This window comes from Pipistrellus kuhlii, unplaced genomic scaffold (assembly GCF_014108245.1).
Source record: "Pipistrellus kuhlii isolate mPipKuh1 unplaced genomic scaffold, mPipKuh1.p scaffold_m20_p_3, whole genome shotgun sequence".
NCBI lineage: Eukaryota > Metazoa > Chordata > Mammalia > Chiroptera > Vespertilionidae > Pipistrellus > Pipistrellus kuhlii.
Genome location: NW_023425529.1, coordinates 29,027,419 through 29,044,726, shown reverse-complemented (window position 1 = coordinate 29,044,726; position 17,308 = coordinate 29,027,419). Strand labels below are relative to the sequence as shown.

At 36.0% G+C, this 17,308-nt stretch overlaps 1 protein-coding gene and 1 pseudogene across 10 annotated transcripts in view; one reads left to right on the top strand and one right to left on the bottom strand.

The window, feature by feature from the left end:
* The window catches only part of ITPR2 (inositol 1,4,5-trisphosphate receptor type 2), a 424,574-nt gene that overhangs the window by 281,552 nt on the left and 125,714 nt on the right, over positions 1 to 17,308 (top strand). For all 10 annotated transcript variants that reach the window (XM_036459157.2, XM_045587857.1, XM_045587855.1 and 7 more), the window contains 6 exons: positions 2,948 to 3,056; positions 4,015 to 4,202; positions 9,518 to 9,701; positions 10,627 to 10,883; positions 14,142 to 14,342; positions 14,837 to 14,947. In XM_036459157.2, the coding sequence (XP_036315050.1) occupies positions 2,948 to 3,056; positions 4,015 to 4,202; positions 9,518 to 9,701; positions 10,627 to 10,883; positions 14,142 to 14,342; positions 14,837 to 14,947 (1,050 nt within the window). The remainder of the gene's footprint in view (positions 1 to 2,947; positions 3,057 to 4,014; positions 4,203 to 9,517; positions 9,702 to 10,626; positions 10,884 to 14,141; positions 14,343 to 14,836; positions 14,948 to 17,308) is intronic.
* LOC118731017 lies at positions 6,510 to 6,596 on the bottom strand (annotated as a pseudogene).

Sequence of the window (17,308 nt, the reverse complement as noted above, 5' to 3'; positions counted from 1 at the left end):
GTTAAGTACTCAGATCTGGGGAACCCCCTCCCCTTTCTATGACATTGCCATAGCGAACAGTTAGAAAATATGTGTTTCTAACGAGGCTGGGATTGAATGAGGAGAGTGTTGTCATTTGATTTTGATGTGTTTGAATCTGATAAGTACCTGTGTATTTTACTTTATGTGCCTGAAGAGAATATAGCAATAATGATAGATAGGGTGTTTTTAAAAAATTTGATGTTTCACAGTTCCACTCTGTGGTTGGTTTTAAGCAACTTTATTCTTCTAACAATATAAAAGGCATTTTTTAAAGCAAAGGGTAAATTGTGGTTTTCTATTTCTCCATTTTTAAAGAAAATGTTTATCTCTTGGTTGGGTTCATGGTGAGAAGTGGTTAAAGTCTCTCTAAGAGAATCAACAGGGAGCTATTTCACAAGGACTCCAGCCTCTGGCTTCTATTCACAGCAGGTTCTCTTCTAGACAGTGACACTGACTTGTGCAATTTCAAGGAAAACAGGCCTGGGCAGCTGGACCAAGTGTATCTTATAGGCTTATGGCGATAAGCAATACATTGGTCTGTAGAGTTGAGATCCACGATTGGTGCAACAAACTGAGATACCCTTTAAAGAAATTTAGTTCTTCAGTACATTTTTCTCCACAACTTACAACTTCAATCCATAGTTTAGGGTCTAAAACTCTCTTATTGCACCTATTTCTACTGTGATGAAATACATAGCAAAAGCTTCTTTGACTCCAAAGAAATGTTTTGTTTTTCCTCCCCTTTTGGAAGGTCATTTTTTAGCCAGATGAAAGTAATTCAACTCATAAGACTTTCCCTTAAAAGAAAAAAGGAAACACTTTTAATTTCTTGTCTTCTCCTGGCACCCCACTTAGGTTTTGTAAGGGATAGTAGAATTGTATTCATGGGTGGAATCAACTGTTACATCCCACTATTTCTTCCAAGACCAGTCATCACCTTTACTCCGATATCGAACAGTCTTGAAGGAAGTATACATGAAGTAGGAAGCCATCACAAATGTTTGTGTTCTAAGAACTTAAGTGTCAATAAATAAAAGTTGCTGTAAAGATAAACAGCTCAGGACACTTTGACTGTCTATTAAAATTCAAAGTGACATTTGGGATGGATGTGTTGTACACAGGCTGTGCATAAGATGGCTTTCCTCTGGTGATCTCATGGGTTAATGGGAGGTGTACATGTAAAGCCTCTTCAGAGTCCACTGTTTCCTCTTCTGTGCTTCCACAGGGCCTCACCTGCATCTTTGTTATAGAACTGACCTTATTGTAAACTCCTGGCATTTATAAATTTTATTCACTTACAGTAGTTCCAGAAACACAGTAGGTACCTAATGAATATTTGTAGATTGAAGAGGGAAGGTAGGACACGTCCATCAGTAAGACAGAGGAGCTTTTTAGGCAAAGAATAAGAAGTGAACAAAGAGAAAGACTTAGAAAACTGTAGTGAGAAATCATCACATTGTTCACTTCCGCTAAAATACAATATAATGTGCGAAGGTGCTATTCGAAGCTACAGTTGAAAAGATAGAACAGAAAGGATTTCGCAAACCATTGACAAGGTGGGGGAGGGTTAGTACTAGTAAATGATCTCTTAAGTTTGCAGCCTGCATGACCAGAATTATTGTGATCCTGTTAACGTAAATGGAAATTGAAAGGAGAACAAGTTTAGCAGAGAAGGACTAGTCTGTAGTGAAAAATTGAGTTCAAGGTGCCAGCAGAACCTCCAGATGTTCTAAGGAATTCTAAGTGGAAACAAGATGATAAGCTTACCAGAGAGAGGTCAAAGCTGGAGGAAGTACATTTGGCAGTCAGTCCTACAGAAGCGATTATGCAACTGAGGATCAGACGAAATTGCCGACGGGGGGAAAGGGAAGTTGAGAGGAGGACAACATGAGGACTGAGGACAAAATCTTAAGGGCTTGAGAAAGAAGGATAACCAAAGCATGAAAGAGAAGAAGCTATGAGAGCCACTTGGCACAGCACCCAAGGGAGGCTTAGCTGGAAAGGGGGCGTGCAGCGAAGTGTAAGGAAACAGCCGAGGTGTGTAGTCAAGAACTGAGTTCAGGTGTTGCTCTCAAACTGTTAGCTGCATGGAGTGCAGCTAATTCCATAGACTCTTGGGCCATAGTGTCCATATCTGCATCATGGGAATAGTACCCCAGTAATTGATATGATCATTTAAAAAGTTTAAATGAACAAGTGTTCTTTAGAAATATTTTTTAATTACTCTTTCTATTAAAATAATAATAGACAATACAGTGGAAGATTTGGAGTTATCTGTATTGCTTAAGTATATGCGAGTGACTATATCACAAAATATATTGTTTTACAAATATCTTGTAACCAGCACAAAACTAAAGACTTAGGAATTTTTAAGTTGCATGTTTTATAAAAGAATACACTGTTGGTTTTTACCCACTGTCTTTTGAATAAAGCTCTGGGAGATTAGATATAATTTACTATCTTAGTAAGCTTAATTTTTCAAGCACTTATTGTATACCTGTCACGTTGCTAGCACATTTTACTAAGCTAATCTAATTAAGGTTTTGCTTTCCAGTTCTTAGGGTGTTTATTTATCTATTGAATATTTCTCTTCAGGTGCCACTAATATTCTTACCAACACTGTGACCCTAAGCTTTTGAAGACCCCAAATTTATAGCACTTGTGATTTTTTTATTACAGTCTGTTGAAAAATACTGTAATTTAGTCTTTATTTCTGTGAGAAGCAAAACTGTTATTTTATTGGGAAATATTTGCAAAATTTTGCCTTCCAAAACCTTATGCAGTATATAAAAATTAATTTTTTCCACATCTCAACATCATTGATGGAAATACATTTAAGTTGCACTTTAATGTACTGGATATTTTTCTCTTTTATCAGAAAAAGAAATAATAACCAACACTTTCTTATTCTTTTTTTTTTTTTTAGGGTAATACATTAAGGAAAATACTCCTGAATCGATACTTTAAAGGTGATTATGGAGTTGGTATAAATGGACCCCTTTCTGGAACCTATGGCAAATCTGCACCAGGGGGAGGTAAGTCTTTTCCATTTTTCTTCTTTTAAAAATTATCTTGTAATCTTCAGCTAGTACTCTCATATTTCACTTAAAATAGCACAAATATAAAAATTTCATTTATAAAGCGCTATTAGCCATTTAAAAAAAGGGAGGAATCCTGCTATTTGCAACAACATGGATGGACCTTGCAGGCATTATGCTGAGTGAAATAAGTCAGTCAGAGAAACACAAATACTGTGTGATCTCACCATGTCTAATCTAAAAAACAAAACCCATAGAAACAGGTGAGATTTGTGGTTGCCAGAGGTGCCTACAGGGAAATTAAATAAAGTGTTCAAAAGATACAAACTTTCAATTAAAAAGATATATCCTAGGGATGGCTATACATACTTAACCATGCTATATTGTACATTTGAAAATTGCTAAGAGAGTAGACTGTAAAAGTTTTCTTCATAAGGGCAAAATTTTAATTATGTGAAGTGGTGAAAGTTAACTAATATTTTTATGGTCATCACTTTGCAATAATACATACAGTATATCAAATTGTTATGTTGTGCACCTTAAGCTTATGTTATATGTTCATTGTATCTAAATAAAAAGTCAATGAAAAGCACTATTAAGAACCATTCTTCCATTTCAGATTCATAAAATGATGGATTTGAACATTAGTATTAATTTTGTCTTTTTACTGGAAATTAAACTAAGTTATAATTTATTATATGTAAATTAAAAATAAAAATAAATCTAACTATTTCAAAAGAATTTTTAGTAAGAAATAATTTACAGATGGTATACATTTCATAAAAAGTTATGTTTTTAAACTTTTGATTTTTAAAAATCCAAAGCTTATACTATATTTAACTTTGTAAGCAATGAGTACCAATTTTAAATATTTGTAAGGCTTAAGAATTTCAAAACCTTAGATGTTAATAATGTCTGTAATTAAGGTTTATTTATTTATATCTCCTAATCACAGGAAGTTTTTCTGGGCAGGACTCAGATAAGATGGGGATATCAATGTCAGATATTCAGTGTCTGCTGGACAAAGAAGGTGCATCCGAACTTGTCATCGATGTTATAGTGAATACCAAAAATGACAGAATTTTTTCCGAAGGCATTTTACTTGGCATTGCCTTGCTCGAAGGAGGAAATACACAAACTCAGGTACCTGCTTATCATGATGAGCGTTACATCTATTATTTGTGGTTCTGATTGATTTGTCATAGACACTAAGCAAAAGTAATGTGTTTTCTTTTAGCCTCTCGTGACTACACACATCTATAAACCAGTCTTGTGTCCCATTTTCCTTATAAATGTATTTGATTTGCTATAGAAACATGGAGCTTTGCAAATTATTCAGTGAAGCAGAACATTCCCTAGAAGTAGCCTCCCTAACATTATACCAGAAATTCTGATTGGCTTAGGGACATTTTAGGCTAACACCCTGCAGATAAAAGTAACATTTGGCTCATCGAAGAAGTAAATGTTGAGATAATAAGCATAAACTCCTCCCACAGTATTTGGCATTATACCCAATAACATTCACCTCCCATCTCAATTTGTCCCTCCCTTATATACAATGTTAGAAGTTTAGAGCAGTAACATACTGTTGCCCCTAACCTCTCAGTGCTCAGTACCCTGATGCAGCTGAGTGGGTGAATTTTTCACTAGCAGGACAAGAACTATTTCATTTGTTCATTCAACTTAAGGCAGGGTGATTTGAAAGTCATCATTCATCAATTTGGTGCTCTACTGCAGTGAGCAATATGCTCACCTGTGTGTGAGGCTCAGACTGCTGTTCTGAAGGGACCATTTTCATTTTGAAACTCCTGCCAAGTTTCCCTGGGCTCCTCCCTATCCCCCATGCAAAGGCAGAGCAGAGAATGCTAGTGAGCCTGAGGACTGGGAAATGCTCATAGGCAAGGTGCCTCCTCCTCCTCTTAGTCCTGCCACTCACTACCTGCTCCTTCTAGGTTTGCCTTTGTCAGAGAAGGAAACTATGCTACACCTAATTGGAAATTCCAGGATTCATTGTCTCTATTCATGGCAAATGGAAGTCACATCTAATTAAGAACTAGGATATAGTCCTTTACTTAGCAATCCAATACAAGGAACAATAGGAATTTTGTGATTTGGCATAGCCAGTAACAGGGAGCTTTAGGAATAAGGGCCTCTTGAACAGCAAACAGCACGATGACCAGAACGTAACCTTAAAACACTGATACTTCTTAGTTAGAAAACAAGTCTAGTGAATTATGGATCCTTAAAGGTTGAGGCCACATGCTTTGAATACCTGGTGTCTGGCATTATGTCTGGCCTAATCTAGGGGTTAATAAATGGATAGGAGTGATGGCTGTATGAATGAACGGGTCTTCACAAAGTTTTCCCTATCTTAGGAACTTTGGCAATCACTCCTGTATTGGGATCCCACAGCACTTATTTATTTAATACTCATGTGGTACTTTAATTCTTCTGAGGGACGTTAGTGGTGTGAAAGGAGTGGGAGTGGCAGGATTTAAGTGGTTTTCTTGACAATTGTCTTTCTTTTACAACCAGATAATCAGTTTGGATTTTCTAGAGAAATTTGTCTAGGCAACTCTATAATGTCAGATGTAGATTATCCAGAGAATGGAAGTGAAAGATTTTTGGGACAGCCCTAATTGGTTTGGCTCAGTGGATAGAGCATCGGCCTGCTTACTGAAAGGTCCCATGTTCGATTCTGGTCAAGGGCATGCACCTTGGTTGCAGGCACATCCCCAGTGGAAAGTGTGCAGAAGGCAGCTGATGGATGTTTCTCTCTCATCGATGTTTCTCTCTATCCCTCTCCCTTCCTCTCTGTAAAAAAATCAATAAAATATATTAAAAAATAATTTTGGGACATCTTTTGGTAGAAGCAATCCTTGGAATTATAATGCTTTCTCAATTCCTGCTTCTGGGCCACTGAGGGTCATTAGATGAGATTATCTTTGTTGTTATTTGTATGACATCTTGCCTTTCCAATTCAATTTCATCTTTCTTAGAGTAGGGTATCATTATCCAGTGCTTTGTATCCATGAACAAATATTTGTTAATGAAACAACATTAAATTATTTTGTATGTGAAAACCTTCTAAGACGGGTTACGACAGTTTCATTTACCAGCTTTACCCTATTCAGATTTCTCATCTATCCATACTGTTGTACAACCCAGAAGTAAGCTGAGTGTTCCTGGCTAGAAGAGGTCTACTTGAGGTCAACTGGAATCCTAATCCTTGCTCTTTAGTGGAATAAAACTCATGACTCTCCCAGACTTCTGCTAGTCTCTATAAGGATGCCACATTTTCAGAGATGTCTTAGCAACTAATGTCTCGCTTTCTTAGTTCATGGGTTCTCTTGATACCTCTATACCTATGGTACTGAGATAGGACTCTGATTCCTCTCCTAGCTACATAAGTCAATTTATATATGGAATATACTTTATTTTATTTTATTTTTTAATATGGAACGCTTCACCAATTTGGGTGTCATCCATGCTAATCTTCTCTGTATCATTCAGTATATGTGCTGCCAAAGCAAGCACAGAATATACTTTATTAAAGATTGGTTGAGGGGGAAGATAGATAATACCTCTTAAGTATCAGGCACTGTTCTTACTGCTTTACATGTATTAACTTGGTTAATCCTTACAACAACCTATTAGGTAACTTTTATATTATCTCATTTTACCAAAGAAGAATCTGATATACATGGTTTAAGTTCCTTATCCAGGATCACATGGCTAGTTAGAAACAGAATTAGGATTCAAACCCATGCAGTCTGGCCCCAGAGTCTATGTTCTTAACCACTATAAACATCTCCTTTCTATTAAGTTGCTTTTTATGTGTTGGTTTTTTTTTTAATCCTCACCCAAGGATATTTTTCCATTGAGTTTTAGAGAGAGTGGAAAAGAGAGGGGAAGATAGAAACATCTCTGTGAGAGAAACACATTGATTGGTTGCCATCTGCACAAGCCTCAACCAGGGCCGGGGCTGGGGAGGAGCCTGCAACCAATGTACTTGCCCTTGACAGGAATTAAACCCAGAACCCTTTGGTCAATGCTCTGTCCACTGAGCCAAACTGGCTAGGGTAACATCTCCTTTCTAAAATAACCTTTTACCTCTTCACTCTTGGGAAATTTCTCTGACTGATTCACATGTGTCAAACACAAGGCCCACGGGCCAAATCTGTCCCGCCAGGCCTTGCAATGTGGCCCGCACCGCGCTGTCATCACTGCACTCCGCTGCGTTTCCATCACAATGACAGTTTATGACTGTTCAGTAAATCATTCGGCCCGCGATTTAGGCTGGATTTTAGATTTTGGCCCCTTCTCTGATTGAGTTCGACACCCCTACGAGTCATGCCTAGTCTTACTTTATCTCTCCAGTTCCTCACTTCATTTCCCTTCTCTGCCCTGGGACATCTAGTCTGCCCCTCCTTCTTGGGGAAAGTACTTCCTCTGTCACACATCTGTTTATCTATCACCCTTCACTCCTGAAAAATACCTTAGAATTTCCCTATATTCTATGCAGCTTATGGAGGCAGTTTCCTAGACAAGAACAATATATTTAATAAGAGAAATCCTTATGCTACCTCTTGAGGTTATATACACATATATAGAGCACACTTATTATCTTTGTGAAAATCATAATGTTCAAATTTGTAAAGCCCTGGTTTAAAAAAGGGATGTGTAAATAAAAGCTTAAGTTTTGAGCTTAAGAAGTTACATGATAAATTTACTGATTTAGAATTAGGTATTCTAGATTTAAATCCTTGCTTCACTGCTTACCAGTTACATAATATTGGGCAATTCACTTGTCTTTACTAAGCATCATTTTTTTAAATCTATAAAGTGGAAATAAGAACACTGTTTATTCATCACACAGTTGAAAGTATCAAAGAGATAATATATGTCAAGGAACTATATAAATTATAAAACTTTGTTTTAATAAAGCCATGAAGTTCCTACAACTTCCTCATTAATATATTGCATTGCCCTTCAACCTCTAACTCCATTATATTGAAAATATTAGGGTTTAAGCACCAGCTTAATTTGTGGGACTGTAAGGTCTGTGAATGCTACATTTATCCTTTGAATTAGCAGAACCAGCTCAACTGTTTCTCTCTAGTTGCTATGGTTACTGTGGATTTTTGGCCTGTTATTCTTGAGAGGTTGCTAGCCTTCTGCTTAGGAGCTTCCCCTTGTAGATATGAAGCCAACTTCTAAAGGTACATACACCATTCGGTGAATATACATTGTTGATATCAATAATTTCAGGACAGGCAACCATGTCAAGACCTGATGTCATTAGAGTCTCACCTGTGTTTCATAGTTCCAGGCATTCCTGCAGGAAAGCACATCTGCAGAGCTAAACTCCCCCAAATTGGCTGTTCAGATGAGTTGGAATATGCTCAACTCTACTTGATCTGGAAATCGTTGCTTTTTCATAAATTTCCTTCACACTGTCTCTCAGCGAGGTTATATAACTCTAAATCATCACAATTACTCAGGCTATTATCTTTCTTAAATTTTTACTTTATTTCTCTTGTTTGTTCTGTGTCTAGCCCACGGTTTTAGTATTAATAATTTTTAATCTCCCTACCCAGTGCCAGTTCTGACTTCTCTAGAGAGTATCATCTTTCCCTTCTCCTTTCTCTTCTAGATGCTCCCCTGAGTCACTAAGCAGAAAGTGATTAGGGCAGATACTTCCAAGGTTCAATATTTCCATTTCTCACTAAGATATATTTTAATCATATTTTTGGTATTGAGGCCTTTCTACATCATTACAAACCATAAAGCAGAATTTATCTTATGGTGGGCTTGTCCTGGAACCCATGCAAAGCAATGTAGCTAATGAAGCACCAAAGGACTTAGTGCCTATTTATCAGTGCATTCCTGTGAGTGAGGTTACCATGGTAACATATTCTAAATTAAATGTACTGTAATTCAGATAAAAGGAAAACAACTCTTTGCAATTCTCCATAAACTAGTTTGTACAGAGTGATCATTGGATTAGTGGCTGGTTTCTTCCCTAGATGTCAAACTCATGAGGGCAGAGGCTGTGTTTGTTTTCCCTTTTCATTCTATCTCTAGTGCTAGCAAAGGGCCTGGTACATAGAGACACTAAATAAATGTTGAACCAATACATGACTCTATAATAGCATAAAAATCAAAGAACTTTGCATACAACTTCTTATAGTGCCTTTGTAATTTTTAAAAATAAATAGGATGAATTAAATAGCATATGAAAATATGTTGGAAAGTGCAGAGCAAATACAAGATATTATTAGTATACATTAAAGAGTACAGGAGACTGGCAAAAGCTGTCAGTTTATTATTTATGAAACAATAGAGGGCAGCACATTAAATGTGTTCCTTCATTTAGAATCCTTATATTTACTTCAAGCATAAAAACACTTTTTCTCTGCTTGGGTATTGATATCTCAAAATACGTTTTCTTGCAGTATTCGTTCTACCAGCAGTTGCATGAGCAAAAAAGGTCAGAAAAATTCTTCAAAGTTCTATATGACCGAATGAAGGCTGCTCAGAAAGAAATAAGATCAACTGTTACAGTGAATACCATAGACTTAGGTAACAAAAAAAGGGATGATGACAATGAATTGATGACATCTAGCCCACGAATAAGAGGTAAAGAAATATTTGTGTGTTGGGGAGAGAACAGAGGCTAACATAGTGTTTAGATCTCACTTGCCTTTGTCATCTCAGTTGTCTTAGTCTAATCATCCCAACCGGGGCTCTGAATATGGTGTTCTATCCTTAAATTATTATGGTGAAGGTGTTGACTTTGAAGCAACTCAGCAGACCAAACTCAAGCAATGCATTATTGATGCAAAGCAACTACAGCAGATCCTTGAATATCATTGTTTCATTCAACATAGATCCTTTCATTATGACATTGATGAGGTGCCAGATGAATTTAACTCTTATTTATATTATTTAGCCTATGGTAAAATTGGTCTTGTTACACGTCATTTTGCTTGAAGTCACAGAAACTGTGGGTGGCATTAAGAGAGAACCTACTGTAGTGATATGAAGATGTTTGATTTCATTGTGGGAGGCATGGTAAAAAAAACAAAACACAAAACACAAAAAACAAAACAAAACAAAAAAAACAACTGCCCCAAACCTTCTGAGTATTAATGAAATTTCTAATTTAAGAACAGAAATTATAGCACTGATTCTAAAGAAAGTGTCTTGGTTTTTCAAATAATAAAACTGAACATCTGTGTAGTAAATACAAATCATAACAAATGAACATTTTGAAGTTTGCCATATTTTCCTACCTTCTTGTATTATGACCTCTTCTATTTTATTTATCGAAAAGACATAAATCCTTCGAAAACTGGCTAAGCATTAAGATCTGATTTTAGTGTCCCAGTGCAAATTTAATTTTTTAAGTTGCTAGCTCAAGTTCCTTTGGGAAAATTATTGCACCTCTTGTCGGGTGATTTTTATTCAGTTGTTGAAGAATTTGGGTACCTGGTTGTCTTTTTATTTTAATTAGCAAAAGAAAAATTAATTTGGAACCATAAGAGTGCTGTTTTGTTTTCAGTAAGAGATTCATCACTGCATTTAAAAGAGGGAATGAAAGGGCAATTAACAGAAGCTTCTTCAGCAACATCCAAAGCGTACTGTGTATACAGAAGAGAAATGGATCCGGAAATAGACATTATGTGCACGGGATCCGAAGGGGGCAACGCGGAGGACAAGTCTGCAGAGGAAGTGACGATGAGCCCTGCAATTGCCATCATGCAGCCGATCCTGAGGTTTCTTCAGTTACTATGTGAGAATCACAACCGGGAACTGCAGGTATTGTTCTGGTTTGTGTAAAAGCTGAGAAAACGGCCTACGGTTATAAGTAATTAAACTTGGATAAAAATAACAATTAGTTTGGGAGAGTGCTTTGGAGGGATAATCAATAAAACCAATAGTGCTCTTCTGAAATGGGGAGGAACTTTTGTCTCTGAGTGATGAAACATGAAAGGAAAATCCCTGTATGCATGAAACGTCGGAATGGTCAGGTTTCATTCTTTGCATCCTCATCCTCAGCTCGTATCTTTTTAACTTGGGTGAACATCATCTAATCCTGATATTCTGGTGTTGGTTGAGTAAGGTCACATTTTCTCATCTGTGCCTTTATAGTTTTATAGATTTCAGGGCATTTCATCATTTACAGTCTATTTCTTGAGTGAGGATATAGACTACACTTATATGTCTTCATTAGAAGTAGAGTTAACATAGGAGAGGGTTTTGTGTTTTTTCTTTTCTTTTCTTTTCTTTTCTTTTCTTTTCTTTTCTTTTCTTTTCTTTTCTTTTCTTTTCTTTCTTTCTTTCTTTCTTTCTTTATTTCTTTATTTCTTTAATTCTTTCTTTTTTCCCCCCACAATGGAAATTGATGCCTTTGCAAATTAATATAGTCCTGCTCTTATATGTGCTTTGGTATATTTCCCTTTGTCAGATAGATTAAATTAGGGATAACTAGGAATTTTGGCGCTTTTTTTTTAGGTGGTGGTGGGTATTATTTGTACACAATGCTTACATCACCATGGCAAAACCACATGAAAGGTGAGATAGTTTCTAAGAACACATATCCAATATTAAAGAGACAGCAGAGTTTGAAGTTGTTTTTTTTAGTCATTGCCTAGATTAGCAATTTTCAATGGGTATGCCGTAAGAAGCACACTGGTGTGCCACAAGAATTTTTAAAACATGAAATACCTGGCTATTCAGTCAGGAACACTGACCTCTTTTCACTTAGATAGTCAAATTTAAAAAAATGGCAACAGCCAACACAATAGCTGTCCAGTGCGAATGAATCAAAATTACTCTTATATTTTTTGTCAGATCAGCAAAAACCATAACATTTTTTGTGTGTGCTGTAGAATTTTAGTAATTAGTTTATGTGTGCCATGAAAATAAAAAAATAAAAAATTGAAAATTGCTGGTCTAGACTACAGGTGTTCTGAATTCGTAATATGTGTAAATTTATGTAAATTTAATTAAATATTCTCCAAGGGGATACATCTGGAATTAATGGTAAAAGCTATGGCTCTTGGTGACCACTGCACCACACCTGGGAGAGGGCTGCTGTAGCACTGTCAACAGACAAGGCCAGACGCATTATTCCCAAAGGGAGGACACTGGCTCTGCCTCCATACTTATCCATACAGACCCACCTAGTCTGTCGATGTAGGAAATAGATATATTATATAGAACCTGTTCAAATATTTCACTGATAGGAATGTGGGATAAAATAATTTGGAAATGCTACTAATAAAATAGCTTGTATTTAATAAGAATAAGTGGTGGGTTTATCCAATAGCTAATATATAGAAGCAACCCAACTGATGAATGGATACACAAAATGTAGTATATACATAGGATGGAATATTATTCAGCCTTTAGAAATGAAATTCTGACACATGCTACAAGTATGAATCTTAGGACATTATGCTAAGTGAAATAAGTCAGTTACAAAAAGACAAATACTGTGTGATTCCATTTATATAAAGTACCTAGAGTAGTCAAATCATGGAACAGAAAGTAGAATGGTAGTTGCCAGGGGCTGAGGGAAGGCTGAGGGGTGATTAGTAATAGGTATAGGTTTTCAGTTTTACAAGATGAAAAGGGTTCTAGAGACATGGATGTTGATGGTATGTCAGCATTGTGAATATATTTAATGCCATTGAACTCTACACTTGCTAGTAAAAGTGATTTAAGGTGGTAAATTTGGGGGTATTTTTACCACATACAAAAAATTGAGGGGAAATTACAAAAGCAAACTAAAAGAAAAAAAAGAGTAAGTGGAACAAATAAATTCAAGCAAATAAATCTCTATATATAAAAGCCTAAGCGACCATTTGTCTGTCCGACCAGTAGCTATGACACACAATAACGGCCAGGGGACAGACACTCCGACCAGTAGCTATGATGCACACTGACCACCAAAGGGCAGATGCTCGCAGGAGCTGCCGCGCTGCAGTGACTTGGCAGCTGCCGATCTCTGGTGATGCACCCAGAACCAGAGAGGAGGGAGCTTGATTCCAGGGTGTGTCATCCAAGAACCACTCTCCTGTAATCCGGGATCCTTCTGGGGATTGAGCCAGTTTCAGCCCAATCCCCATAAGCTAGGCCAAGGGACCCCACCTGCGCACAAATCTGTGCACCAGCCTCTAATAAATATATAAATATAAGTAATAAATTAAATTAAAAATTAAAAGTTTTTATTTTTGTTTACCCTCTCACCAGGTTTACTCCCCCAAAGAAATTACTGCTAACAATTTGTCTTTCCTTCCAGAAATTTTTATGCACATATAAGCGTGTCAGCCTTTCTAAAAGCACATTTTATAGTGTTCCTGAACTTGCTTTTTTTTACTTAGCAATATATTTTATTGCTAAATCACTTATTACTAGTTTATGTTTATATCAGTACATATTGATGTACCTTATTTTTATAGCTTCACAATACTGCAGCATTTAGATTACTGTTATTTATTACAATGGCTATGCTTTGGTTTCCAGTGTTTGCTGTTACAGACAGGGTGCAGTGAATCTCTTTGTGGAATATATAGAAATAGTAACATTGGGAACTGGAGTTGTAAGTTAACTGAAAATTTTAATAGGAGCTTCCAAGTTGCCCTCCATTTACTGTTTGAAGCTGCACTTTTTTTTTTTTTTAAGTTTCATTTACTTGGAAAACTTGATTGTTTTCTTTCCCTAATTAACTTCTTTATAGTTTCCTTTTCCTTCTTCTCTTCCTGTTACCTATTATTTAACTCTCTCTATATAGTTTCAGGATAATGACATTGAGACAAGCTTGATAAGAATTATCCTGATAAATATAGATGCTTGAGGAAAAAACAAAAGAATCTTCTTCTCTCCCCCCGCCCCCCTTAAATCCAGGAGAAAATTAACAAACACAACTACTTTCTTAAATAGAGCAATTCCATTTCACATTGCCATAGGGAGCAGAGCACACACACACATTCACACAGAACTGAAAACAATTACCAATTACACAGGGATTTTTTTTTCTAACCCTTAGGTTATATTTTCTTTTGCCTTCAGAACTTCTTGAGGAATCAAAACAACAAAACAAATTACAACCTTGTCTGTGAGACCCTCCAATTTTTGGACTGCATTTGCGGAAGTACCACGGGTGGCCTGGGCCTGCTGGGTCTCTACATCAATGAGAAGAATGTAGTGCTGGTCAACCAGACTCTGGAAAGTTTGACTGAGTACTGCCAGGGCCCGTGCCATGAAAATCAGGTAACCAGGAAAGCCGTTCTCCACGCAAAACTACTTCTGACTAATTAGCAAAGGGACCCAAATGTTGAACGAGCCAATCCTTGTGTACATTTAAAAGATCTTTCTTCTTGCTTTGCCAGATGTTTTTATTTTCCTAACAAAACATATGAGGACTGAATTATAGACAGGCATATACTATGCCATCTTTTAATTTAATTTCATTGTGAAAGAAATTGTATTTATCTGCATGAAAATGTTCCAGATAAAAATCAGACTTATCAGAAAGAGAGAAACATGTTTCTTCATTATTGCTCAGTTTTCGTCTCTTAGTGAATCTTCCCAGGATTTGAGGAATAAACTTCCTTTGGCTTCTACGGTTCCATTTAATCCAAAAGTTAAATGTTAGTTATATTTTAAAGGTAAAAAAACTAAGGTGATTCTGTTGATTAATTCCATATGGTTTCTAGGGATTTGATGTTAAAGAGAAGTTATTTTTGTAACATTTTGTTTTCTAGTCATGTATTGCTACTCATGAATCTAATGGAATTGATATTATCATTGCTCTGATCCTAAATGACATAAACCCTCTTGGTAAATATCGAATGGACTTGGTGCTTCAACTAAAGGTAAAGTAAATCCACTATTTAGAGGGGGGAGAAGTGACATTGTCTATATAAAACTCCCTTTCAGAGTTTCTCCAAATCTCTAAGTAGCTCTTGTAGAAACTAAGATATTGTCATATTTTCAGCTAATGAATAGACAGAATGGGCTAGTGAGAGCACCATGCACACGAAATTCCTGATAAAATGGAGGGTACTTTCCTGGAAGTCCTTTTAAGTGGCTCTTTGTTTCACCATGTCTCTTCTGTTGTTATTTTATGTTTTTTATTACATGGAAGAGCCAAAGGTGCTGAAACTCACTGCACCCATTTATAAAATTTACCTTAACTTCAGAATTCTAGCTGGCAAGTCACAGCTATTAGACTGTGGGAAAGGGAGGCACAGTTTCATTTTATGGCTCTCTTCCTTATAAAAGTTGTTTCCTTTTACATTAGAATTTTATTCCCCCCCCCCCCCCAAATTCTATAAGCCATTTTCACACTGCCTTTGAGAAGGCACTTGAACTTAAACTGCACACGTACTTCCCAGCAGTTCCATTAATCAGAGCTCAGGAACAGGATGACATTACAAAAAAATTCCTTCAATTTTTTGTACAAATGGGAATAACAAATGAAGGTACAAAGACGCTATATAAATCTGAAATACAAAGTCATGATATTCAGTGGAGGTGAATCATGAAAGACCACATTATTGTGTTTGGTGTTAAACAGGTAAACAAGTCATTGGTTAAATGACAATTTTCCAGTTAAGACAGGTCTGTCTAGTATCATAGCAAAATGTAATTTTCACTTTGTATATTTATGGCCAAAAAGAATGAAATTTTGGTAATTCTGCTACTAAGCATAACTACTGATAGATAACATACCTATGTACTGCTTATGTGAAGATTGTGCTAATGGCTTTTAATAAGAAAGTGTCTTTAAGAGGTGAGTTTGTATTTTTTCATTGTTCTCTGTTGCAGTATGTATTGCTTTGGGTCCTTCCATCCATGCATTAAAGCAAAGGTGATTCTTATGTAGATTGAACTTGTGTCCTTTCCCTCATTAGCATCTGCTTCAGATAGTGAACCCAGCCTAAGTCTATGTGGCAGTCAGCTTCATCTGAATTACTAGAAAAAAAATGTTTATTTCATCTTAAATTCAGCTTTAGCCATAATTCATAAAAATATAACTTATAAAAGCCTTGGCCTCTGGCTTCTTAAATCCTTTATTAGTCTAAAACAACCCTTTAAACCTAATTTTTAATTGATATAACTTAATTACTGGATGATTAATCAATTTAAAACAAAGTATAGGCATCCTGATTATTTACAAGCCCAGACCTATCTATATATATAAAAGGCTAATATGCAAAGTGTCCTTACGGGAGTTTGACTGGGAGACTGGGAGTTCTGTCGCTTGCTATGATGTGCTGACCACCGTGAGGTGGTGCAGAACCAAGGAAGGCCCTGGCCAGCAGGCAGAAGGCCCCAGTTGGCCCTGATCGCCAGCCAGGTCTAGGGCACGAATTTCATGCACCAGGCTTCTAGTGTTAAATAACTAAATGATGGGGTACAAATATATTCTTAGCTATTCAAATGACAATGCTTTTTAGAAAAAGAATCATTTAAAATTGTATATATTACTAAGTACAATTTAGGTATACCTCTTCAAAATATGACAGTTGGATAAATAAGGGTATGTAAAAAATACCAAATGAATGGGTTTGACCTGAAATATTTAAAGTATTGTTATCTACCTAAAAAATTAGGTGTGTGTACTTTAAGAAAAAAAAAAAATGAGGCTTTGACATAATGGCCAATAGGACAATATTTGTAAGACAGAATGATAGTGTCAAATGTTAGGGGGCTTCTCTGGGTAGGGTGCTTTTAATGATAAAATCTAGATAAATTAGAGAAAACTACATTTTAATATTAAGATTTTATTTTATATCATTTATATAATTTTTCTTAGTTATAATTCTAAGTATACTTATTTCTATATACTCATTTGCTATACAATTTTATGATTTTTTTTTTTCTGCATATGTCTTTCCCTTTACTTTTTAATTTACATTTCCTAACTGGTTTGTAACTATGAAGGGCTGAATCAGTAAATAGGTCATTTTGTTTTGTTTTGTTTTAAAGAAAGCCCTCTGTTCACACTGACACATGCATTTGATTTCTTGGTGTTTATATGTATATAGGCTTTTGTACTTTCAAATTGATTTAGATTTCAGTAGATCATTTACAAAATTTCTATTCTCCCAACATAGTAGGAAAAAGGAGATTTGTTAGAAAAAGCACCATAATGCCAATAGCATTCTGAAATTGGATGTATTTTAAAGCTATTATGTATTGGGCCTGCTGAGTGAGGTTCATTAGAGAAG